General features: G+C 36.2%; 1 protein-coding gene across 1 annotated transcript in view; it reads left to right on the top strand.

Annotated features, from left to right (window-relative positions):
• The window catches only part of Col24a1 (collagen type XXIV alpha 1 chain), a 393,162-nt gene that overhangs the window by 112,210 nt on the left and 253,612 nt on the right, over positions 1-27,340 (top strand). The window contains exons 14-15 of the mRNA XM_046443140.2: positions 11,609-11,662; positions 13,602-13,646. Coding sequence (XP_046299096.1) covers positions 11,609-11,662; positions 13,602-13,646 — 99 coding nt within the window. The remainder of the gene's footprint in view (positions 1-11,608; positions 11,663-13,601; positions 13,647-27,340) is intronic.

Below are 27,340 nucleotides of genomic sequence, written 5' to 3'. Positions count from 1 at the left end.
TAAAGCCCATCAGATGCCAAACTGTGCTGGGAGACCATAACCCAGGAGCTTCCTCAAGAATCCACTCCTAGGATAAGTGAGTTCCCTCCCGCTTGCCACTTCCATTGCTCACAGGTATCTTCTCAGCCTCTTGGGGTCCATTCCCAAGTACAATCACACCTCAAACCCGCCAATTCAGGTTTTGGTTTTTTTTTTTTTTTTTTTTTTTTTGGTACTGAAGATTGAACCTAGAGCAAATCCCCAGCCCTTTTTTTTCCATTTTATTTAAAGAAAGGATCTCACTAAGTTGTGTGGTTCCTTGCTAAATTGCTGAGGCTGGCTTTGAACTCATGATCCTCCTGCCTCAGCCTCCCAAGTCACAGGAATTACAGGTGTGCACCACTGTTCCTGGCTTTTCGGCTCACTGCAGGTGGTTCTGTGTTCTTTCCTGTCTCTCAGGTTCTCCCAGCGTGGATGCATCTGTCCATTTGTATTCTCAATCTGCCTCCTTTCCAGCCTCTTCTGAGCACAGATACACCCAACCTCCCTGACTTGTATTCCCCAGAGAAAAATACTCTCATACCTAATTTTCCTCAAATTTTGCTAGGCTCCAATTATTTCACGTGGCTGGTGCCTGCCTGCTTGTGCTGTGTATTTGAGCTAGCCCTGTTTTCCCCAAATCAAGTTCTCGGTTCTTATATCTGCCAGCTGTGGCAGTGTGTTCAGCTCAATGTGGGCCCTGCCTCAGTTCTCCATGGACAATTCCCTTTATATTTTTTGAGACATGATTTCAATAACTTGCCCAGGCTGGCCCCAAATTTGCAGAGTGCCTGCCTCAGTTGCTGGGATTTCAAGTTGCAGGGATTAAGAGCATGCACCACTGCTCTTGTCTCCCCCTTAAATTTTCTCTTATTATAAACAAAATTGTCTTCAATTTTTTCATTAAGGGCAAACATATTAGCCATTTATCATTGGATAGTTAAATATTATATGTTCTATTTAAATTTAGATTTCCAAAACACCATGAGAAACATAGTCACTAGTATTTTAAGCATAAAAGGAAAAGATCATTTGATAATATTTGAAGTGGAGAATACTAGATTTGTGAAATATGCATATGCATTTTCTCTTGGTAATTAATTAAATTATATGTGCTATTTGATGTTATATGTGAAGTAGATATTTAAATATAGAAATGGAACTAAAATCACCATAATGAAGATGGCAGACACCTGTGCATTACTGTACAGTAACACACCAGATCCTCTTTCTTCTAACTATAACTTAAAACCTATTGATGGACATTTCCCAGTCCAAAATAACATATTGTTTTTTGTTTGTAACTTTTATTATTATTGCGCTTATTATTTTATGGTGTTAAATATTGAACTCGTGTCCTTGCATGTCAAGTCCTGTCCCCCTAAAGGTATACCCTGAACTTATTTATAGATTTTAAAGAGAGCTTATTCCTTCATATTTTAGGTAGATGGTAGTAGTGTTCAGTCTTATGCACATGGAGTTGAACATGATTTGGTTGTAAATAATTATTGTAATATAAAATTTTAAAAACAGTAATGACTCATAGCTTTATGTAAAATTTTACAGTTAAATTTTTAAAGTCAGTGAAACTAAGGCTAGGAATTGATAAAAATAATTCATTTTATGTATTAAATATGATAATGGCACTCTTTACAGTCAATATACTGACAGTAATAGGAATGAGAACTATAAAATCTGAGTTCAGGTCTTTCTAAATATTAATCAGGACAAGGTCCTTTGGACTACAGAATTCGGTTTTCAACTATGTACTAAGTTCCATGTTTGGTATTAATAGTTTATAAAAAATATTAATTAGCATCATCTCATATATGAAAATAGCCCAGTAACATAGAGAAGTAAAATTCTTTCCAGTATTTTCCAGTGATTTAGGAACATTTCTAAGCTTAGATTTGGGAAGATGTTACTGTAAATCACGCTTACACTTCTGGCCAAATGATCACTTACTTCCCTGAATAAACACTAAGCATGGAATTAAGTCACTGTGAACTTAGTGATGTCTATTTTTTTCTTACAAATAAGAAGTGTCCTCTCCTAGACAGTATAAATACATATTGAAATGGACACATTCCAAAATAACATATTGTTTTGGCCATTCAATAGATAATTATTTTTTTAGAAAAAGAGGTAATTATTTATTATTTAGAATCATGTTGGCTTTTCAAATTTAACATTTGTCTTAAAATTTATTTCTATTTAAATCTTACTTCCAAGAAAACTCTTTTTTCCCAAAATAAAGTATTGTATTTATTCACTGTTTACAGATATAGTTGCTATTTGTAACACGTTTCTTTGTGTTTTTTTTTTTTAAACCAGTACCATTAGTTTGGATTAAAATAACTTTTTGTTAGGAATTTGGTATATTTTAGAATCAAAGCATGTTAAAATATATATATTAAAGAAATTATTTCCTTGGCCTTAGGTTATTGGCTGAGATTCTTTTTTCTTTCTTGTATAGAGGAATATATTTTTTCTTCCTTATTCTTGATTTCAGGATCTTTACTAATGTACTTAGTAATCTCTACAGTTATTCTTGAAGACCTCTTGTGATCACAGTTACATTTTAGACCATTCATGTGTGTATGCGTGCTTTTGAATATTGAAGTGGTGTAGTTCTTACTTCCCTCCTCTTCACTCATTTATATGGATCAAAACCCATATTACAAATTAATATTAGAGGACAACTATAGGACTATAGGGACCTTCAATAAACCAGCCTTTGAAAATGGAGAACCCAAGAGGCTACTATTAACTCATCCTCTTCCATCTGGATATTTGAGTTCAACTAAAGTTCATTCTCCAGAGATCTTGAATAAAACGAGGTAGCAAACAATCTTTACTGGTCACAGCTCTTTAAATGTCATAATGCTACTGTTCTATTTTATATCTTTACTGTTATTATTTTAAAAACTTCTTGGAACATATCTGATATGATCCAGCTTCTTTAAAAGCATCAAGCTATCATTAATTCATAATAGAAAAGAATAGTGTTTAAGAAAAATGTGGAAGTTGGGAGAGAGTATTTGCATGTATTCGATAACTTCAAATTTCATATTCTTTTTCTAGTTGCAAGTAGCTTCCTCTTTAGTGCAAAGATTCTGAACTTCATTCTGTAGTGCCACAGACAGGAAATTCTGTAGTTGCATTAAAAAATCATTTGCAGGACTCTGCTTGATTTAATCAGTAGTCTCTTTCTTGTACTTCATTGGCCATGCAAATTTTTGTGTCTCCAAAGATCTGAAAAATTTATGTCAAAACTGGTTTGACAGGATTGAAGATAAACATGAAATTGGAAATGGGATTTACTCTCAACACCACCTAGAAAACTGTTGTAAAAATATAGATTTTTCAGACCTAACAGAATAAATTATAAGTAATCAAATCTTACTACATTTTAAGTTTGACAGAGAGCAAAACTATACTGAGTTTCCTTTCTATGAAGACAAAAATACCACAGCCTTAGAATAGTGGACAAAATAATACCCTTAAGGCACCCAGACTTCAGCAGTGTTTACTTTTCTAACTATAAAAAGGAGCCTCTCCTCTTTTCTCATATATCTTTCTACTTTTCTAACTATTGAAAGGAGCCTCTCCTCTTTTCTCATATATCTTTCTGTTGGAAGAGTCTATTTGAAGTAAACTGTATTTTGGCTTCTTACTCCAGTGTTAGAATTTCAGAATATAAGATCCTTCTGTTTGACATCTGTTATTAGTGTCTATACTTAGACCCAGACTATTTTAGATACCTATTGCTCAGAAGTGTTTCAAATACATACATTTTATAGAGAATTTAGAGACAGTGCTTTCTTTGTTTCAGGGAAAATTTGCAGTTAATTAAATTATAAAGAGAGTACTACTATCTAGTAGAGTATCATGGAAAATTGTCACTAATATTTAAGTGATTCTGCCTCTTTCAGTAAGACTATACTTTTTGGATTCTATATTACTAGAAGTAGTCTAGTAACTATATCTGACTAACTGTAGTATGACAAGATATATGGAAGATCCAGGACCTTGAGGTAACCCTCTACAAGGTTAGGATAAACACTAAGAGGTGGAACACCCCATGAACTATATAGGTGATAATTTGGAATAAGTCCAATTAGAGCTTGATTCCATAGAAATGTTGACACAATCAGTTGGAAATTTAATCGGGTAATTATTTTCAGTATACATAACATATAAGAAAACTCAGAGAACCTGATAGATTATCAAAATCAGAAGTATGGCACTTAGGCCTACCTTGGGTTTAGGGCTGTATTCTCTTTGAGGGAAAATGGCAATCTCATTTTTGGAGATGTGGCATATATACACAATGGAATATTACTCATCAATAAAAGAGAATAAAATCATGGCATTCGCAGGTAAATGGAGGGACTTAGAGAAGATAATGCTAAATGAAGTTAGCCAGTCCCCCAAAACCAAATGCCAAATGTTTCCTTTGATATAAGGAGGCTGACTCATAGTGGGATAGGGAGAGGGAGCATGGGAAGAATAGATGAACTCTAGATAGAGCAGAGGGGTTGTAGGGGAAGGGAGGGGGCATGGAGTTACTAATGATGGTGGAATGTGATGATCATTATTATCTAAAGTATATGTATGAGGACATGAACTGGTGTGAATATACTTTATTTTATTTTCTTTTTTAAATATTTATTTTTAGTTTTAGGTGGACACAATATCTTTTTATGTTTATATTTTTTTCTTTTTCTTTTTTTTTAGAGAGAGAGAGAGAAAGAGAGAGAGAATTTTTTTTAATATTTATTTTTTAGTTTTCGGCAGACACAACATCTTTGTTTGTATGTGGTGCTGAGGATCGAACCCGGGCCACACACATGCCAAGCGAGCGCGCTACCGCTTGAGCCACATCCCCAGCCCAGTGAATATACTTTATATACAACCAGATATATGAAAAATTGTGCTCTATATGTGTAATAAGCATTGTAATGGATTCCACTGTCATATATAAATAAATAAATAAATAAATATAAATTTTTAAAAAGGAAATTCTATCACAGGGGGAAAAAAAAAGAAAGAAAAAGGCAGATTCCAGTTCTTAGATCTGAGTACCAGGTGATGAACTGTCTTCAAGAATAGGCCAGGAACTTCAGTCTGAGAGTGGAGTTCAGATTAGCTGAACCTGGGCTATAATCACTCAAATTTCTACTGATGTTTAGTTTTAGTCTCAGCCATGAGGACAGGCTTGACTTTTGAAGTGTGGATCAAATTGTCCAAGCTGTATGGAAAAGAATGCAGACTTGGATCATCACAGAGCCTTTCACATTCCACCCTTTTCTGCAGTGATCTTGTCTCATTTTTGAAGGATTTTAAAATACCAATGTTGCTTTTTTTTTCTTTGTTTTTTGGTACCAGAGATTGAACCGACAGGTGCTTAACTACTAAGCCACATCTCCAGACCAGTTTTTTTGTTGTTTTGTTTTTTGAGACAAAGTCTCGCTATATTGCTCAGGGTTTTGCTAAATTATGAGGCTGGCTTTAAACTTGTGCTCTTCATGCCTCAGCCTCCCTAGCCAATGAGATTACAGGTGAGCACCACTGTCGGTCTTGGCAAAATACCAGTATTTCTTGGTAGTATGTGTTTGTGTGTAGAATGTATAGAAATAATGTCTAACTGTAGACAAGTTATCTGATCTCTTTTCATTGCTTAGTCTTGGAAATAGATGTGTTTCTATTAATATTAGTAATGTCTGTTTAGTATATTTTTATTTATAAAATATTGTTCTGAATATATTTTTATTATCACTGTTTAGTGATGCTTTTCTTTTATCTCTGTTAGATTAAATTTGTTATTTTTAAACCTTACCTCAGAAAGAAAAAATATGTTATCTAGAAGAATTTGCACTGCTTTTATTTTTAAAAATTCTGTAAATGTAGTCATTATAACCTTTTGATGGTAAGTTTGTTCCTCACATTTTTATAATTATTTTTATAATTATTTTTTGTAATTTCTTTGCAGCAGAGCTAAGAAAATACTTTTTTTCTCCAAACCCTGAACAAGAAGTTTTCTCTTGCTTAAAGATATTTAAATATTCTACCAAATATAGTATCTATGAATATCCTAAAATATTAACACCACATATATATTCAGGTTTACCAGGTGAATATACTTCTCTTGGATTCAGTGTTTGATAACAGTACCATAGTTAATCCCACGCAAGAGAAAAACTTGCTCTGGGCTGTGCACTTCAGAGGGCTCCACATATTGCAAGCAATAAATGTATAAAATTTGTATAAAATGTATAAAAAAGCACTTGAGTATCACACAGTATCTAGCACTTCACATTGGAATAGCATGCTGTATAACTCTAGACATCTTTCTTGTTACTATGTATTAATTATCTATTACTATATGACAAGTTACTCCAAGTACAGTGATACGAAACAACGATAAATATACATGTTATTTCTTAGATTCTGTGAGCCAAGAATTAGTAGATCATTTGGGTGACTCTACCTTTTGATTTTTACAGTCAAAATTTTGGCTGAAGCTACAGTCATCTGAAGACTTTATTGGGGATAGAAAATCTACTTTTAAAGTGTTTTACTTACTGGCTGGAAACTTGGTGCTAGTTATTGGTGGAAGGCCTGACTTATTCCACAGACTGCTTGAGTATCCTCAAAATGTGGCATTGTCTTCCCCCAGAGTTAATGGAGAGTTGATGGTTTGTAAGCACAAGGTGGAACCTCTAGTGTTTTTTATGGCTATGCCTCAGAAGTCATACACTGTTAGGTAGCCATAATTCACGATGGGAGGGGGCTACCCAAAAGCATGAAAACCAGGAAGCAGAGATCACCAGGGTTTGTTGTGGAGGTTGGCTACTACAATTCAATAATGCTTATTAAAGAAATTTTGCATATCTCTTGCCTGTATCTTCAAGTCTGGATGCCATGAAGATTTGTAGTTGGAACTTTTGCTGACACTGAAAAGAAAAATGCTTGAGATAGTGATGAGGATTTGGTCAGGTAGTATAAACAGGTGAAAGGAAAGATAAAGCAGTTATCTAATGTTTCTCTCAGTTTGAATATAGGAGAATTTTGCATGATAAATTATTATTTCCTAGTAATTCAAAGTTTCTATTTTCCTGCTTCTCTCTTTATTTGTATTTGATTCCAGAGGCAATATGTGATATTTGTACTAGTTACACTTGGGAACTAAGAAATATTTTGCATTAAACAACTGATATTCTTAAAATTTGCATTTATATAAGTATCAACATAAAATTTATGAAACATGATAAAAATTCTTTACATTGGCAACCAGATAGATACAGAATGCTTGAATAATAGTTTTAAAGTGTAAGTATTTAATAAGTAAAAAATGTGAAAGGTAAATATAAACATTTAAATATATTTAATTTTGATATTCATTAATTAGGACTTGCAATAGAAAATAGAGTAGAAAATCTTCAAAGAGGTAGCCTAATTAAATTTTTAGAAGCTTGGGCTGGGGTTGTGGCTCAGTGGTAGAGCCCCCGCTCAGCACGTGCGAGGCCCTGGGTTTGATCCTCAGCACCACATAAAAATAAATAAAATAAAGGTATTATGTCCAACTACAACTAAAAAATAAATATTAAAAATATTTTTAAAAAATTTTTGGAAGCTAGAAACTGTGAGTACACATATTGACCATTACCTACAATAAAATTTACAAATAAGACTTTTATACAATTCTCTACTTAAAGAAGACAATTAACAGTTTTATCAGTTTTCTATTTCTGATGCTATTTAACAAATTCTAGAAACTCAACAGCTTAAAACTGCTCACAGTTTTCATGGGTTACAAGTTGAGGTACTAGATCATAAGACAGCAAAGTTTCATCTGAGCTGCATTATCATCTGAAGGTGTGACTTCCAAGCACATTCACACCATGGGAAGAAGATATTTCCTTGAGGTTGGAGAACTGGGAGCCTTGGCTTTTTTCTTCCTTTTGATTAATAGGCCATCCTTAGGTGCCATAGACTATTGGTTCCTAGAGGTCTTGCCAACAGGCTTCCCCAAAACAGCTGCTTACTTCATAAGCTTGACAAGGAAACTAAGATAGATAGTTATATAGTTTAATATAAACCCAGCAGTGACATCCTATCACCTTATATTCTTTTTGTTAGATGAAACAAGTCATTGGTCACCTTATATTCTTTTTGTTAGATGAAACAAGTCATAGGTGCTGTCCATACTCAAAGGGAGAGAATATCAGACAAAAGGATAAGTCATTAGAGATCACTTTAAATTCTGTGTACTAAACTCATCAGTGGAAATGAGGAAGAAAATTATTCACAAGTTGAGATCAGATGAAGTTCCTGAAATTTCATGTTCGTTATAACATAAAACTTTATAACTTATTAAAACAAAATGTAAAAAAGAGAACTAATTACAACACAGAAGCAATGATACAACTCTGTCATGCCCATTGGAAGATGAAACTGGCAAATGGGCAAAAGTGAAAATTCTGGAGATTTCCTATCTCTATTTGATATTAATACTAGAAAATGACTATTATATCATTTGGCAATGTTAAGATGTTTCTAGGAAAGCACAATTCTGACTTAAATTAATGATTATGATATTCTACAGGGGAACAAGACATAAAATATAATATTTCATTGTTACAAATTTTTTCAAGTAGAGAAAATATAGAATCTATCTTTTATATACCAAGATCAAAAGCAAAGTATTTTGTTACTACTATTTCCTATTTCCAACAAATCCTAAAGATTTTTTTTTTGGTAATGAAGAAATATGGTTGCAAACATTTAGATTTATGATTAAAACAATATGGAACTTCATCTCATTGGAAAAATGTGTGTGTAGTTACTATTGAAATAACAACTGAATAGACATGTAACAAACGATGAAATATTCAACATTATAGACATTGGAATGATGTTTTTTAAAGAAAATTTTCTAATATATAGCCAAATGTAATGGTGTTTTATGGTATTAACTGTATAACATTTAATAAATCAAAAATTATCTAGAATTAGAAATCATTTTTGAGTTGAAATAATGATCAACATGTAAATAGAATTAAAAGATGATAAAATTATGTCTATCTAGATTAGAGAATTAAGAAGGAAACAAAATGTTTAATGTATAGTAAACTGAAAAGATACATAATACATAAAACTTTAAAGTAGATTTTATTCAGTTCAGCTAAATTGTTTCAATGACAAAGTCAAGATGAATGGCTAATACTTATTACACATGTTGTTGAAATAACAGAAGAAAAAGGGGAAGTTGAAATTAACAAGTTTTAGTGTTTTCATGATGATTATAGCAAGTACAGGTTTTATTAAAAATGTGAAGAGCTGAGCACACTTCTCCTCCTTCTCTCTCTAAAGTAGGGAGAAATCACTAATTTTGTGGAAGCTAAACCAAAGAGCAACTTCTCCAGGTGGATGAGGTGAGAAGGGCATCCCAAATATCACATCTTGTTGGCAATCTTAGGAGAGTTTCCAAAAATGTTTTTGGTAATCCTGCACCTTTTTTTTAGGCTGATTCTTTGTTTTTTTAAGAACAACTTTATTGAGATTTAATTCACAAACTATAAAATGCACCCTTTAAAAGTACATGATTTGATAGTATTTAGTACATCCAAAGGATTTTGTAGCCATCACACTAATTTTAGAACATTTTCATCACCATAAAAAGAAACCTAAGACTTGTCAACAGTCACTGTCTATTTTGCCCCTTGTTTCACTAGCCCTAAGCAACCACTGACTGATCTATTTAGTATTACTATTGATTTGTGTATTCTGGGTGTTTCACATTAATGGAATCATGTAATGTATCCCTCATTATTTTTAAAAAAAAATTTAAATTTGTTTTAATTAGTTATACATGACAGTACAATGAATTTATACACTTTGTTATATCATATATAGATGGGATATAACCCTGTTCTTAATAAGGTTCTGGAAAACCTATTTATGATCTATCTTTAAAAATCACCTCTAATATTTCAAATTTATTACAGTATTTTCTTCTTCTTTTTCATTACCTGTACATCATAAATACTTTTAAATATCCATATTAGCTCATACTGTATAGAATGATGTATTGCAGATTTGTAAGCTTTCTGACAACAGAATTTGACTTCAAAGGACAATGAAAGCAAAATGCCTGCTTGAACATCAGCTGACTTTGAAAAGGGAATGACTACAATATGTTTAATTACACAGATGGGTTTTGCATTATCTTCAGAATACAGAATAAGAAAACTACGCTTTTAATATGTGATTTAGAAACATCATCTATTTTGTTTCTGTTATTACACTATCTTCAAATTAACCCATTCATGTTTGTATTAAGGAACTAATGATATGGGGTGATTGGTTAAAAATACAATATTTAATGTTGGCTTGCCTAAAGAAATTATAAGAATTGAATGATGTATGTTAATTTTTGTTATTCTTATGAATTTTTTATGTTATTGAGATACTTACATAGTAAGCCTTAAAAATTATTGTATAAAGCAGTGTTCTAAAAGTGAACTTTAAAGTTGAAAAATCCAATGGCAAATCTTTAGGGAAAAAAGCACTAGTATCTAAAGTAAGAGTAGCCAAGTACTGAGTTATTTTGCAATAGAATTCATAATGAGAAAGTTTGTTACTTTACTATCCTTCATGGTTTTACAATGTAGAATTTCCTGTAGGCATTTGGGAAGCTTTAATTTTCAGATGCAACACATTTTGTTTTCAGTATTTCTCTGTGTTATGCCTTTTTCCATTAAAATTGTACTTAGAGAACTTCAGATTTTTGCATATTGTGTCTCAGAATGATGAGTGAAAGCATTCAGTAAACATAGTAGACATGGGCTGGGGTGTAGCTCATTGGCGGAGCACTTGCCTAGTATGTGTGAGGCACTGGGTTCAATTCTCAGCATCACATGTAAAAAAATAAATAAAATGAAGATACATAGGCAACTAAAAAGATAAAATAAAATATATTTTAAAACATAATAGGGCATAGACTCTGGAATCAGACTACTTCCATTCAGCTCTCAGACCCACCTATTTCTAGTGGTCTAACCTTGTGCAAGTGACTTAACTTCTTGTGCTTCAATTTTCTCAACTGCAATGTAAGGATATAAACACCCATTGAAGAGATCTTTCAGGAAGATGAAATGATATATGTATATATAATACTATATATAAAGTTCTTAGCATACGGTCAAGTGCTTCATAATAGTTATTTTCATCCTCTTGTGGTAGAGGTATAGAAACAATGTAAAATAGCAGAAGTAACTAATGAATTGTCCAACTATGAATTTTGGTTATTTTCCCTCTCATTCAGTGATTGTTTACATAACGATAACAAATCTCTATCTTTCCAACTTAGCTTTCTGTATATATCAAATGCTGTTTAGAATAATTTTTATAAAATACAGACATATTGCATTAAAAATCAATAAAACAAACAACGACTGTTGCATTACAATGTAGTGATTAGGAAATAAATACTCTCTATTACTGAAGCCTTTTTAGAAAACACAGTAAAAATGAGTTTGTATTTCTTGGCTTTAATAGCATTCTTTCTCTTCCCCTGTGCCAGGGTTTTCCAGGTGACTTTGGAGACAGGGGCCCTGCTGGTCTTGATGGCAGTCCTGTGAGTACATTGTGATGGTCCAGGCTTACATTTCAACATCATTTATACTCCATCTGCACTTGCCATCTTCAGTATTATATTTCTGAATAAACAGTATCAATAAATTTTCATATCACTCTGCATACACTAAATTGAGAGTTTTCAACACGAGAATTAAATGAAAAATATTCTTATACACTTTTTTATGACAGTCATTAAAATTAATTATTTTATCCATGATGAGTGTCACTGCTGAAGTAAAATATTAAAAATATATGATCACAACACTGACTTTTTTATATGAAGGTACTAACAAGGTCATGTAAAACATGTGCACTCAGACCTGCCACTTATCCACCTTACTTCTTAGTATTTTATAGAAATCTACTTTAGAATTTATGTCAATGCTCAGATTGGGAAAGAGTTACCATTCTAAACTAGTTTAATTATAGTATTAAGGAATAATGATGGATTGTTGTTTTTTACACTGGGTGAAATAGCTTCATTTTTTGCCTTCAAAGAGCATCTGATAGCTGTTCTCCCATCTATGCCAAATTCTTTTCATGAGATTTTAGATTGAAAGAATCACCTGCAAAATCCTGATAGCATGAATTAGGAATAGTTCCTAGAGTTAAATAAGTAAACGCTTTCATCAACAGTTTGAAAGTAATTTCTTTTTAAATCTCTTTCCAAATTATAACTATGTAGCTAATTCAGTGAACTTAGATGAGGCTTCATTTGTTACAAATCATTAAAGATAAGAGAAGAATAGAACTGATTTACAAATAAGTTGTTAAAAACTTGGATGATATTTTAAGTGGAATATTTGCCATCTTTTTTTTTTAACACATGATTCTGGGTAGCTTCCCATCTCAAGAATAATAAAGTAAGTATTACTTAGGTTTTTAAAAAATATCGTTTGTGTGTTTGCATACCTAGTATGAAACAATCTTATTTAATTTTTGTCAACTATATATACATTAAGTCTAGTAGGGCTGGATTCATAATATTTAAAACTTTCTTTTTGATATCTGCTCTTTATTTTAAACATATAATGCTTCTTGAGGAGCATTTTTGGATCTTTATTTGTAAGAGTAAATTGCATATTTTTAGTTTACTGTTTCATAATTCTCTGTGTATTATGTCTTTGTTTCAAAATAATTTGAAATGCAAGGGGTGTGGTTATTCTTATACCTTGGGCCACATAAAAATAATATGACACTGACATATTGTGTTCTTTCAAACAATGAAAACAAATATCATTTCTGCTTTATAAATAATAAAAATGAAGTTAGAAAGTTAAAAAAAGATTTTTCAAAAGAGGTGACTGTTTTAAACCATCTCTTCGTAATCTTGTATGCTGACCATATGCCTTCTCATACAATATGTAAGCTAGTTATGTCTATAGTACTGCTTGCTGGCAGCATTCACTTCTTTTATTAAGTACATAAAAGGAATAATAATTCTCTATCCTATGCTTGGTGGTAGGGCTAGCATCCAAAATCATGCAGCCAACGATACTTCTGAAGAACAATAAATTGGCTCCGCAAATTTGCACTCCTCAGGAAGAAGCATGAATAAAGGAATTTCAGAAGTTAATGATAGTAGAAAATAAATTTTATATATTCTTTCTTAGAAATTGTTCCCTTCATCATCAGAAAATACCTTTAGTTGTTTGTAATCATATTTAATTAATTTTATTTTTTTATTAGTTGCACATGACAATACAATGATCTTGACATATCATACATTTGAATCAAATGAGGTATAATTTCTCATTTTTCTGAGTGTATAGGTTGCAGAATCACATTGGTTATACAGACACGTATATACATACAACAATAGTAGTGTCTATTTTATTCTGCTGCCCTTTCTATCCCTCCTTCCCTTCCCCTCCCCTCCCATCACTTCTCTCTACCCAATCTAATTTAATTAATTTTATATATTTCTTTTACAATAGGGGCTTGTAGGTGGGATCGGTCCTCCTGGGTTTCCTGGGCTTAGAGTGAGTATCATCACTAAATACTATCATTGTCATGAAACATTTTATTGAATAATTTATATTCATTAGATGTGTTTTAAAAACGTAGGAAAATAAGTTTTACTGTCATTGTTGATATCAGCCTTATTCAATGTATTTTTCAACCAGATAAGAAAATTATAGCAGTAGTATAAATGAAAACATTCATCATATTTTATGATATGCTAAAATAATACTTGTTTTTCCATTCCAATTGTGTTCATGTATTTATGCCTGTTAGATTAAAGATCTTAGTCAGGACTCAGTCTCTTAAAAAATATAAGACATGCAATAGCCACTTTTTTCCTTTGAGATAATCTTCCACACCATCCAATTTGGAGATTGACTTGAACAAAAACACATGATAACTATAGACTTTATTTTGTGGTATAAAATTGAACAGATGGTTAGGAAAGTCACCTTGAACAAAGGTAGAAGCTAGACTTCACCAATGCCATTAAACATTTTAATACCTAATTGATATGCTAAAAAATACAAGAAACTATTTGTCCACTTAGCCAGTTTTTATACAGTGTTTTTCTCAAGGCACAGTTTAGCAGGAATAATTCTGTGGAGGCCAAAACAATGTAGTCCAGATATGTAGCTTTCAAATAAATTTTAGATTATTCATTGGAGTGAGCAGACTGCTACTTACAATACAGCTTCATAAATAAATATATTTCTCTCAGCAAGCTTATTATTCCTGATAGGGGTATAAAATTCAGATATTTTATATAAATTTATAGCCTAAGTTTTAGCATTCAGTTGAGGTAACGGCAGGATTGATACGTGTTTATTAAATGTAAGTAGCCTAGAGCCGCCCCCTCCCCCTGCACCGGCAAGGTAGAGGGAACTGTGACCACGCACAGAGCAGGCCCAGCGGCCTGCTGAGGGGCAGAGCCGCCCCCCACCCCCCGCGCCTGCCAGGTAGGTGGAACTGTGACCACCGACAGAAAAGGCCCAGTGGCCCGCGGCGGGACAGAGCTTCCAATCACTCCTGCAAGGTAGGCGGGCCTGCGACCCACCGGCAGAAGAGGAGCAGCAGCCTGCTGAGAGGCTGAGCCGCCCCCTCCCCCTGTGCCGGCAAAGTAGAGGGAACTGTGACCACGCACAGAGCAGGCCCAGCGGCCTGCTGAGGGGCAGAGCCGCCCCACACCCCCCGCGCCTGCCAGGTAGGGGAACTGTGACCACGGACAGAAAAGGCCCAGTGGCCCGCGGCGGGACAGAGCTTCCAATCACTCCTGCAAGGTAGGCGGGCCTGCGACCCACCGGCAGAAGAGGAGCAGCGGCCTGCTGAGAGGCAGAGCCGCCCCCTCCCCCTGCACCGGCAAGGTAGAGGGAACTGTGACTACGCACAGAGCAGGCCCAGCGGCCTGCTGGGGGCCAGAGCCGCCCCCCACCCCCCGCGCCTGCCAGGTAGGTGGAACTGTGACCACCGACAGAAAAGGCCCAGTGGCCCGCGGCGGGACAGAGCTTCCAATCACTCCTGCAAGGTAGGCGGGCCTGCGACCCACCGGCAGAAGAGGAGCAGCAGCCTGCTGAGAGGCTGAGCCGCCCCCTCCCCCTGTGCCGGCAAAGTAGAGGGAACTGTGACCACGCACAGAGCAGGCCCAGCGGCCTGCTGAGGGGCAGAGCCGCCCCACACCCCCCGCGCCTGCCAGGTAGGGGAACTGTGACCACCGACAGTAAAGGCCTAGTGGCCCGCGGCGGGACAGAGCTTCCAATCACTCCTGCAAGGTAGGCGGGCCTGCGACCCACCGGCAGAAGAGGAGCAGCGGCCTGCTGAGAGGCAGAGCCGCCCCCTCCCCCTGCACCGGCAAGGTAGAGGGAACTGTGACTACGCACAGAGCAGGCCCAGCGGCCTGCTGGGGGCCAGAGCCGCCCCCCACCCCCCGCGCCTGCCAGGTAGGTGGAACTGTGACCACCGACAGAAAAGGCCCAGTGGCCCGCGGCGGGACAGAGCTTCCAATCACTCCTGCAAGGTAGGCGGGCCTGCGACCCACCGGCAGAAGAGGAGCAGCGGCCTGCTGAGAGGCAGAGCCTCCCCCTCCCCCTGCGCCGGCAAGGTAGAGGGAACTGTGACCACGCACAGAACAGGCCCAGCGGCCTGCTGAGGGGCAGAGCCGCCCCCCACCCCCCGCGCCTGTCAGGTAGGCGGAACTATGACCACTGACAGAAAAGGCCCAGTGGCCCGCGGAGTGGCAGAGCTTCCAATCACTCCTGCAAGGTAGGCGGGCCTGCGACCCACCAGCAGAAGAGGAGCAGCGGCCTGCTGAGAGGCAGAGCCGCCCCCTCCCCCCTGCGCCTGCAAGGTAGACAGAACTGTGACCACCATCACAACAGGCCAGACCTGCAACCGAGAGACAGAACAGGCCCAGTGGCCTGAGGAAGGGTACAGCCGCCTCCCCCCCGCGCCTGCAAGGTAGGCGGACCTGCGACCCACTGGCAGTACAGCCCCAGAGGCCTGCAGAGGGGCAGTGCCGCTGCCTGCGCCTGCAAAGTAGACAGAACTGTGACCACCGACAGAACAAGCCTAGCAGCCCGCAGAGGGACAGAGCCGCCGCCCGCGCCTGCGAGCGAGACTTTGCAACTATACAAGACCAATATAAATATATAGGGGGAAAATTCAATAGCACAACAGTTTCACCAAGTAGAAAGGAACGCGAACAGTATGAAGAGACAAGGAAAGAAAGGACCACAAGCATTGCAGGTCAACTCAACGTTAGAAGAGGTAATAGCTGCAGCAGATGGAATGTCAGATAAAGAATTCAGGATATACATGCTTCAGATGATCTGGAGTCTCAAGGAAGACATCAGACAGCAAAATCAGACAATGAAAGATCACTTCAACAATGAATTACATAAACAAATCCAAGAAGCAAAAGATCAACTATACAGGGAAATAGAGGTTATAAAAAACAAACAAACAGAAATCCTAGAAATGCAGGAAGCAATAAGCCAACTTAAAAACTCAATTGAGAATACTACCAGCAGAGTAGAACACTTAGAAGACAGAACATCAGACAATGAAGATAAAGTATTTCAACTTGAAAAGAACATAGACAGCTCAGCAAGACTGTTAAGAAACCATGAGCAGAACATCCAAGAAATATGGGATAACATCAAGAGACCAAATTTAAGAGTCATTGGGATACAGGAAGGGACAGAGTTTCAAACCAAAGGAATGAGCAATCTATTCAATGAAATAATACGAGAAAACTTCCCAGACTTGAAGAATGAGACAGAACCCCAAATCCTAGAAGCCTACAGGACGCCGAATGTGCAAAATCATAAGAGACCCACACCTAGACACATTATAATGAAGATGCCCAACATACAGAATAAGGAGAGAATTTTAAAAGCTACAAGAGAAAGGAAGCAGATCACATTTAGGGGTAAGCCAATCAGGATAACAGCTGATCTTTCAACACAGACTCTGAAAGCTAGAAGATCCTGGAATAACATATTTCAAACACTGAAAGAAAATGGGTTCCAACCAAGAATTGTGTTTCCAGCGAAATTAAGCTTCAGGATGGAAGATGAAATTAAAACCTTCCACGATAAACAAAAGTTAAAAGAATTTGCAGCTAGAAAACCATCTCTTCAAAACATCCTTGGCAAAACATTACAGGAAGAGGAAATGGAAAATAACAATGAAAACCAACAGTGGGAGGTAGGACAGTAAAGGGGGGAAAAATAATCAAAGAGGAAAACAAACCATGTTTAGTAACAGAAATAAACAAATATGGCTGGAAGAACAACCCATATCTCAATAATAACCCTAAATGTTAATGGCTTAAACTCACCAATCAAGAGACACAGGCTAGTAGAATGGATCACAAAACAAGACCCAACAATATGCTGCCTACAGGAGACGCATTTGATAGGAAAAGACATACATAGGCTGAAGGTGAAAGGTTGGGAAAAATCATATCACTCATATGGACTTCGGAAACAAGCAGGAGTATCCATACTCATATCAAATAAAATAGATTTCAAGCCAAAGTTAATCAAAAGGGATAAAGAGGGACACTACATACTGCTCAAGGGAACCATACACCAACAAGACATAACAATCATAAATATATATGCCCCAAACAATGGTGCAGCTATGTTCATCAAACAAACTCTTCTCAAGTTCAAGAGTCTAATAGAAGATAAAGTATTTCATTAGTCTAATGAAGATAAAGTATTTCATTAGTCTGATAGTCTAATAGATCCTTCTCAAAAATAGATCATATATTATGTCACAGGGAAACTCTTAGACAATATAAAGGGGTAGAGATAATACCATGCATCCTATCTGATCATAATGGAATGGAACTGAAAATCAACGATAAAAGAAGGAAGGGAAAAGAATACGTCACTTGGAGAATGAACAATAGGTTACTGAATGATCAATGGGTTATAGAAGACATCAAGGAAGAAATTAAAAAATTCTTAGAGATTAATGAAAACACAGACACAACATATCGGAATCTATGGGACACATTGAAAGCAGTTCTAAGAGGAAAATTCATTGCTTGGAGTTCATTCCTTAAAAAAAGAAAAAACCAACAAATAAATGATCTCATACTTCATCTCAAAATCCTAGAAAAAGAAGAGCAAAACAACAGCAAAAGAAGTAGAAGGCAAGAAATAATTAAAATCAGAGCTGAAATTAATGAAATCGAAACAAAAGAAACAATTGAAAAAATTGACAAAATTAAAAGTTGGTTCTTTGAAAAACTAAACAAAATCGACAGACCCTTAGCCATGCTAGCGAAGAGAAGAAGAGAGAGAACTCAAATTACTAACATACGGGATGAAAGAGGCAATATCACAACAGACACTTCAGAAATACAGAAGATAATCAAAAATTATTTTGAATCCTTATACTCCAATAAATTAGAAGATAGTGAAGGCATCGATAAATTTCTGAAGTCATATGATCTGCCCAGATTGAGTCAGGAGGATATAGACAACCTAAACAGACCAATATCAATTGAGGAAATAGAAGAAACCATCAAAAGACTACCAACTAAGAAAAGCCCAGGACCGGATGGGTATACAGCAGAGTTTTACAAAACCTTTAAAGAGGAACTAATACCAATACTTTTCAAGCTACTTCGGGAAATAGAAAAAGAGGGAGAACTTCCAAATTCATTCTACGAGGCCAACATCACCCTGATACCTAAACCAGACAAAGACACTTCAAAGAAAGAAAACTACAGACCAATATCTCTAATGAACCTAGATGCAAAAATCCTCAATAAAATTCTGGCCACTCGGATACAAAAACTTATCAAAAAAATTGTGCACCATGATCAAGTAGGATTCATCCCTGGGATGCAAGGCTGGTTCAATATACGGAAATCAATAAATGTTATTCACCACATCAATAGACTTAAAAATAAGAATCATATGATCATCTCGATAGATGCGGAAAAAGCATTCGACAAAGTACAGCATCCCTTTATGTTCAAAACTCTAGAAAAACTAGGGATAACAGGAACATACCTCAATATTGTAAAAGCAATCTATGCTAAGCCTCAGGCTAGCATCATTCTGAATGGAGAAAAATTGAAGGCATTCCCTCTAAAATCTGGAACAAGACAGGGATACCCTCTCTCACCACTTCTGTTCAACATAGTTCTCGAAACACTGGCCAGAGCAATTAGACAGACGAAAGAAATTAAAGGCATCAAAATAGGAAAAGAAGAACTTAAATTATCACTATTTGCAGATGACATGATTCTATACCTAGCAGACCCAAAAGGGTCTACAAAGAAACTATTAGAGCTAATAAATGAATTCAGCAAAGTGGCAGGATATAAAATCAACATGCATAAATCAAAGGCATTCCTGTATATCAGCGACAAATCCTCTGAAATGGAAATGAGGACAACCACTCCATTCACAATATCTTCAAAAAAAATAAAATACTTGGGAATCAACCTAACAAAAGAGGTGAAAGACTTATACAATGAAAACTACAGAACCCTAAAGAGAGAAATAGAAGAAGATCTTAGAAGATGGAAAAATCTACCCTGTTCATGGATAGGCAGAACTAACATCATCAAAATGGCGATATTACCAAAAGTTCTCTATAGGTTTAATGCAATGCCAATCAAAATCCCAACGGCATTTCTTGTAGAAATAGAGAAAGCAATCATGAAATTCATATGGAAAAACAAAAGACCCAGAATAGCAAAAACAATGCTAAGCAGGAAGTGTGAATCAGGCGGTATAGCGATACCAGACTTCAAACTATACTACAGAGCAATAGTAACAAAAAGAGCATGGTACTGGTACCAAAACAGGCGGGTGGACCAATGGTACAGAATAGAGGACACAGAAACCAATCCACAAAACTACAACTACCTTATATTTGATAAAGGGGCTAAAAGCATGCAATGGAGGAAGGATAGCATCTTCAACAAATGGTGCTGGGAAAACTGGAAATCCATATGCAACAAAATGAAACTGAATCCCTTTCTCTCGCCATGCACAAAAGTGAATTCAAAATGGATCAAGGAGCTTGATATCAAATCAGAGACACGCCGTCTGATAGAAGAAAAAGTTGGCTACGATCTACATACTGTGGGGTCGGGCTCCAAATTCCTCAATAGGACACCCATAGCACAAAAGTTAATAACTAGAATCAACAAATGGGACTTACTCAAACTAAAAAGTTTTTTCTCAGCAAAAGAAACAATAAGAGAGGTAAATAGGGAGCCTACACCCTGGGAACAAATCTTTACTCCTCACACTTCAGATAGAGCCCTAATATCCAGAGTATACAAAGAACTCAAAAAATTAGACAATAAGAGAACAAACAACCCAATCAACAAATGGGCCAAGGACCTGAACAGACACTTCTCAGAGGAGGACATACAGTCAATCAACAAGTACATGAAAAAATGCTCACCATCTCTAGCTGTCAGAGAAATGCAAATCAAAACCACCCTAAGATACCATCTCACTCCAGTAAGATTGGCAGCCATTATGAAGTCAAAGAACAACAAGTGCTGGCGAGGATGTGGGGAAAAGGGTACACTTGTACATTGCTGGTGGGACTGCAGATTGGTGCAGCCAATTTGGAAAGCAGTATGGAGATTTCTTGGAAAGCTGGGAATGGAGCCACCATTTGACCCAGCTATTCCCCTTCTCAGTCTATTCCCTAAAGACCTAAAAAGAGCATGCTACAGGGACACTGCTACATCGATGTTCATAGCAGCACAATTCACAATAACTAGACTGTGGAACCAACCTAGATGCCCTTCAGTGGATGAATGGATAAAAAAATGTGGCATTTATACACAATGGAGTATTACTCTGCATTAAAAAATGACAAAATCATAGAATTTACAGGGAAATGGATGGCATTAGAGCAGATTATGCTAAGTGAAGCTAGCCAATCCCTAAAAAACAAATGCCAAATGTCTTCTTTGATATAAGGAGAGTAAGTAAGAACAGAGTAGGGTCGAAGAGCATGAGAAGAAGATTAACATTAAACAGGGATGAGAGGTGGGAGGGAAAGGGAGAGAGAAGGGAAAATGCATGGAAATGGAAGGAGACCCTCAGAGTTATACAAAAGTACATACAAGAGGAAGTGAGGGGAAGGGGAAAAATAATATAAGGGGGACAAACGAATGTCAGTAGAGGGAGCAGAGAGAGAACAGGGGAGGGGAGGGGAGGGGAGGGGAGGGGGGATATTAGAGGATGGGAAAGGCAGCAGAGTACAACAGACACTAGTATGGCAATATGTAAATCAATGGATGTGTAACTGATGTGATTCTGCAATCTGTATATGGGGTAAAAATGGGAGCTCATAACCCACTTGAATCAAATTGTGAAATATGATATATCAAGAACTATGTAATGTTTTGAACAGCCAACAATAAAAAATTTAAAAAAAAAAGAGTAAAAATGAAGTTTTCATAAAAAAAAAAAAAAAGGAGAGTTCTCAGCTCATGTGCTCTGCAGTCATTTAGGGAGCCAGTGAGGTTAGGTCTGAAGTCACAGTTTCCTTAGGCAGTGTCTCACTGACCTTTGAAGGAAGAGCCATTTTGGCTCCTTTGCCCGGTAAACTCCCCACCGCGGGGGAAGAGTGGCTCCTGCCGGTCCCTCCTCTTAAGGGCAGAAGTCATCATGGCGCCTGCTCAGAGGGACCACTGGGCTGGGCTTTCATCCACCAGCTCCTGGGTGCAGCCTGCATGTCCACCCTTGAGCAATGGATCAGTTACCCTGATTACTGGTGGGCACTGACTGGTGGGTGGCAGAGACTGGAGCTGTCTGGCTCTGCCATTGTGACAGGCAGCTTGTCATTTAAGGGACCTTGGAAGATCCTTCATTCCCACCCTCTTCTTGACTGAGGAAATGAGCAGAAATTCTCAAAGTCCCTGATGTCCAGGGGAAGACCTTCTATCGAGGAAGTCTGAGGATGTTTTCTCTCTGGGATAAGCATCGTCACAGCACCACGTAGTGAAATCGCACGAGTTGTGACGGAGACATAGAGCAACTGCTGTTGAACATGTGTCACTGTAACTTCCCCCAAAGCCAAACCTGAGCAGGGCGGGCTTATCCCAGTGATGCTGCCGATGCCTCCACACAGCTGTACTTCCTGCTTTTCCTTGGCTTCTACACCCTGTGCTGGACGGTGAAGCTTCCTTTAGAAATGGAGAAAAGGACACAGGGTGGTATCATCAGGTGAGGGGTCAAACCTGCCCCAAGTGCTGCTTTACTTTCTCTTTTGTGGATGGGGGATGAGCATAACTTGTCATTATCTGCAGTGCTGGGCCAATTCTTGTCCTTTCATGGTGGGTGTGATTTCCTGGACTAGGGCTCAGAAACCCTTTGCAGAAAGGATCTGAGAAAGCTGGGTGTGGTGCCGCAAGCCTGTAATCCCAGTGACTTGGGAGGCTGAGGCAGGAGAATCACAAGTGCAAAGCCAGCCTCAGCAACTTAGCAAGGCGCTAAGCAACTTAGTGAGACTCTGTCTCTAAATAAAAAAATAAAAAAGAGGCTGGGAAAAAAAAATAAAAAAATAAATGTAAGTAGCCTAATGAGAAGAGAAGCTTAAAAAAAAAGTTTTCATTAGTACATTATTCATAATAGTGGGTTTTGTGTTTCTAAATCTTACTGGTTCTTTTTAGTTATATATGACAGTAGGATTCATTTTGATATAATTATAGAAGCATGGCCTATATCTTATTCTAATTCAGTCCCCAGTACCTCTCCTTCCCCTTTCCTTCCCCAACCCTCTGATCACTTCCCTCTACTGATCTGTCTGCCATTTACCCAATGTTTTTTTTCTTAATTAATTTCTTGTGGATATACACTGTGGTATACTAATATATATACATAGGATTGTTATGTCAGATTCATTCCACTGTCTTATCTTTTTCTATCCTTCCTCCCTTTCCTTCATTCCCCTTTGTCTAATCCACTGAACTTCTATTGCCACCTGCCATTATTGTGAGTTAGCTTCTACACATCAGAAAAACATTTGACCTTTGCGTTCTTTGGGGGATTGGCTTATTTCACTTAGCATGATAGCTTTCAGATACATCCATTTACTAGCAAATATCATAAAAATCATTCTTCTTTATGGCTGAGAAATACTCATTATGTATATATGCTACATTTTCTTAAAGCAAACTATCTATATCTGTATGTATATTTATACAAAATTGGGATGTGATCAGTAGCAAAGGTAAAATTTTCCTTAAAAATGTAAAGCTTGCTTTAACTTATGAAGTAGGTTATTAAATCTCCAGAATTTTATACCATAAATTACACCCATAATATTTTTAGACCAAATTTGGACATAGGTCTTTGGGCTTATTTAGTATTTTTTCTCCAGCCTTGAATTGCCCCAAAGCACAAGGTAACAGCTTGATCAAATAAATAAGTCAAGACTTCAGTTATTGGTACTGGGGTAAAATTAAAGTCAGCCTAACAAGTTTTAATGTGCCATCTTGGGATGACATGCATATAGGATTTAGACTCAAGAAGGCTAAGTGAGTCTAAGACATCTTAACCTTTCTCTTGCATGTTAGTAATATTAATAGTAGTAGTAATTATAAAATTAGCAATAGCATCTCACATACATTGTTGTCATATAATTCTCCAAACAACCCAGGACCAGTTAGTTTATAAGTATTTAACCCAGATTTAAGCCAGATAATCAAAGTCCATAGTCCAAAATTTTGTGTGCTTTACCACTTCCTTAAAATTTATTCTTCCTTTATGATATACTAAAATAATAATTGTTTTCCATTCCAATTGTGTTCATGTATTTATATCTGTTAGATTAAAGATCTTAGTCAGGACATAAAGTGTATATTGTCTAACTCATGAAATTTTTTAAAGTCTAAGTAAAGATGGAATGGATCAGTTTGCTTGTTTGTGTCCTCAGGATAGAAAAAAGCCTGTAAGCAGCAGTCAGACCTTATCAATGGGTAGGTGAAAGGAGTTAGACTAAAATATGCAGTTAAAAATTCTTAATTAATATATTAATATTAAGTTGATTAGCTAAAAACTTCTGTAATTACTCTTAGGGTTAAGACCAAAATTAATGTGGCCTAGCTTTGGTTGGTTCTTATCTGCATCTTGAGGACATATTCTTTGTGCACAAGAAAAGTTTGTTCACTTTTCAGTAGTGTCTCTATTACAAAACCTTTGCATATCGAATGTCTACTTGAAATATTGTACCTCTAGTTTTCTGCTTAACTCCTTCTTATTGTTATTTATTTGGTTTTATAAAAATACATTTCATTGTGTATATTTGAGATTTACAACATTTTATATATATAGACTAAAATAGTAATCTTAGCGAAACAGATTAACATATCCATTCATCTCATATAAATTCCTTTTTTTAAAAAAAAAGACTCTTACTCATCTTTCAGCTCCAAGTTGTAGTACAGTTCCTGGCACATGTGCCCAGAAAAAATAACTGGCTTTTCTATCCTTTCTCCTTCTCTACTCACCCTTCAGTAGATGGAAAGAGATTCTACAGAAAATGGAATGGCCAAAGATACTAGCAATCATATTTGTAATTCTCATCTCATCTACATTGGTAAAGACAGAACTTTATACTTTTCAAAGTCATTTCACTTACATAGTCATTTGCTCCTCAAAGAGTTTTAATGTAAATAAGGCAAATACTATTACTTTCATTTCATATTCATTAATTTTTTTAAATCAAAATTATATGAGTACCTGCTGATTTATCAAATTCTAAACAAGGCCTGAAAGTATGAACAAGTTAAGATTCTTTTTACTTTACTTTTTTTTTTTTTTTTTTTTTGGCAAGGGGTCAAAATTACAATCTAATAACACAGAAAGAAAAACCATCAGTTTCATACATTCTGATTATTGCAACAGTTAACTAAATGCAAAACTACTGAGAAGATAGTAATCTATTTTGTCTTTGTAGAAGCCTTTTTTAACTGTATTTTAAATATTGTGTATAAGTGAGTAAATGGGAAAGGGAAAAGTGTTCTTTAGGCAGAAGAATGCTATGTTCAAACATACAGAAGATGGGGGAAATAGGAATGTTTGGGAAATGGAAAGAGGAGCAGTGGGATTATAGCCTAGAAAAGCAGGGTAGTCAGGAGCAGAATGGAAGGTGAGGTTTTGAAAGTAATTGGGAATAATTATGAAGAACCTTTATATTGCATAGAACATTTGTCCAGTGTTAACAGCCTCCACCTTACCTCTCAGGCATTCCTTTTAGCAGACCTAATAGGTGCTACTACTTTATCTACATTTTTTTCCATGCACTAGGTAGTTACTGTCATTTGCTTTATCAATTTACAGTAGTAACAATGATTATTGCCTGTTCGTATGGTGGGTACAGTTGAAAAGCCCAGTGTGGAACTCCCAGTTCTTTCCTCAGTACACTCATATGAACTTTTATTAATTGCCCAGTGGCTGCTCCAATGCTTGAAAGTATTTCTTCTATCTGTTCCATCTTCCCATGGAAGAGGAGTGTGATAGGGAATGCTGAAGAACCTTTGGGTTACCTTTATGAGTTGAAAACTTCTCTTCAGCTTTAATGGATTACTATCTGAAGGCCACAAATCTTTGGAACAAGTATTTTCCACATAACTTGTAATATGCCACAATATGCTTGGTGTTTCTTGGAAATTCTAAACTTTACCATTCAATTTTTATATACTTTGTATTTTACTAATGTTTTATGACATATTTTTTATATCTCCCATTATTTAGTATTTTATAATTTTTCTCTTAGTGTCACTAAAAAGTAAAATAGAATGTTATACGTACAAAGTACATTCACTTGAAAATGCCAGCTTAAGCACAGTAACATATTTACTGAAATAAAATTTAAAATATTATATTGTCTTTAAAATCCAATAATACACTGTGAAGACTTTTTTCCTTGTTTTGTAAGATATTGCTTTCCAAACTTACATGGATTATTTCTGTATAATTGCTAAACAGAGATATTTATTAGGTGTTTTGAAACTATCATAAGTTTTAAAACTATGAACTGTGAAAAACTGTTTCCTATTTAAAGAATTTGGAATTACAAGCAATGATATATTCATATTGCATATTTATTAAGTTGGAAAGAATTATCCTTTGCCTCTAACTGTCCCATACATTTCAGGTTTAAACATGTTGGAAGTAATTTGTCTTAGTTACATTTCTCAGACTTTAAGACTCATCCAAAGTAAAAATGTCATGTTTTCCATTCTGAAATTTGTGTTATATAAATGCAGAATATTATAAATGTTCTGTTATGTCGGGAGATAGAACTCTAGAAATTATAAATTAACTAACTTATTCAGTATTCATTCTACATTTTCTTTCAAAACTCCTATGTACCAGTTATTATGTTGAGTCTGTGAAATAAAAAAAAATGGATGAAACTTTCTCACAGAATGCACAAATTCAGGGGAGAAAGGGGGAGAAATATACAGTACAGTATTCTAAGTAGGATGCCACCAGGGCCTTCCAGTTCTGAAATCTTCAAAGGCTCAATGCATATGATATGGGAAGCATGTTCCAAGAATAGAAAACAGTCCATTATAGCAAGAAAGTAGAAACTGGGAGAGGGAGATGTACAGGGAGAAAAGGGACAAATGCAAAGTGGGGAGACTAGAAAGTTGGCAGAAGCCTGATAGAGAGGGCCTTGGGATGCTAGCCTGAGAAACGTGAATTCTAACTAAAAGGGCAACACTATAAGCATTTCACAAATACAACTATTTGGTTTTTTGTTTTGTTTTGTTATGTTTTGTTTTTTATAAGTTAGGGATTCAGTATGTTTCCCAGGCGGGCCTTAAACTCAGGTACAAGCAGTCCTCTTGTCTCAACCTCCAGAGTAGCTAAGACTACAGGCACATACCATCATGCCTGACTACAAATAAAACTTCAAAAGTTTTTTTAACATTTGAAAACCATAGAGGAAAGATTTATAACTGTTTTATCTTTCAGGGCAAAGAATGATATGGGACCCAGGACAGATGAGAGAAAGAGGGAAAAAGAGGCTCAGTGACACAAACTATACCTGATCTCCAAACCATCAAGGGATTTTTTTGCCCATATTTTTTTTTTCAAATTTTTCCTTCAGATACTCCTTTGTTGCTATTTGTCCTTTGTTTTCTAAGAGGATATGTTGAGGGAGTTGTTCTATATTTTTAGCTTGCGGAGACAATAGTAGT

This window comes from Marmota monax, unplaced genomic scaffold, assembly GCF_021218885.2.
Source record: "Marmota monax isolate L192 unplaced genomic scaffold, Marmota_monax_Labrador192_F-V1.1 WCK01_AAM20220418_F8-fsc00046, whole genome shotgun sequence".
Lineage (NCBI taxonomy): Eukaryota > Metazoa > Chordata > Mammalia > Rodentia > Sciuridae > Marmota > Marmota monax.
The sequence above is the reverse complement of the archived record's forward strand: the minus strand, read 5'-3'. Positions and strand labels throughout refer to the sequence as shown.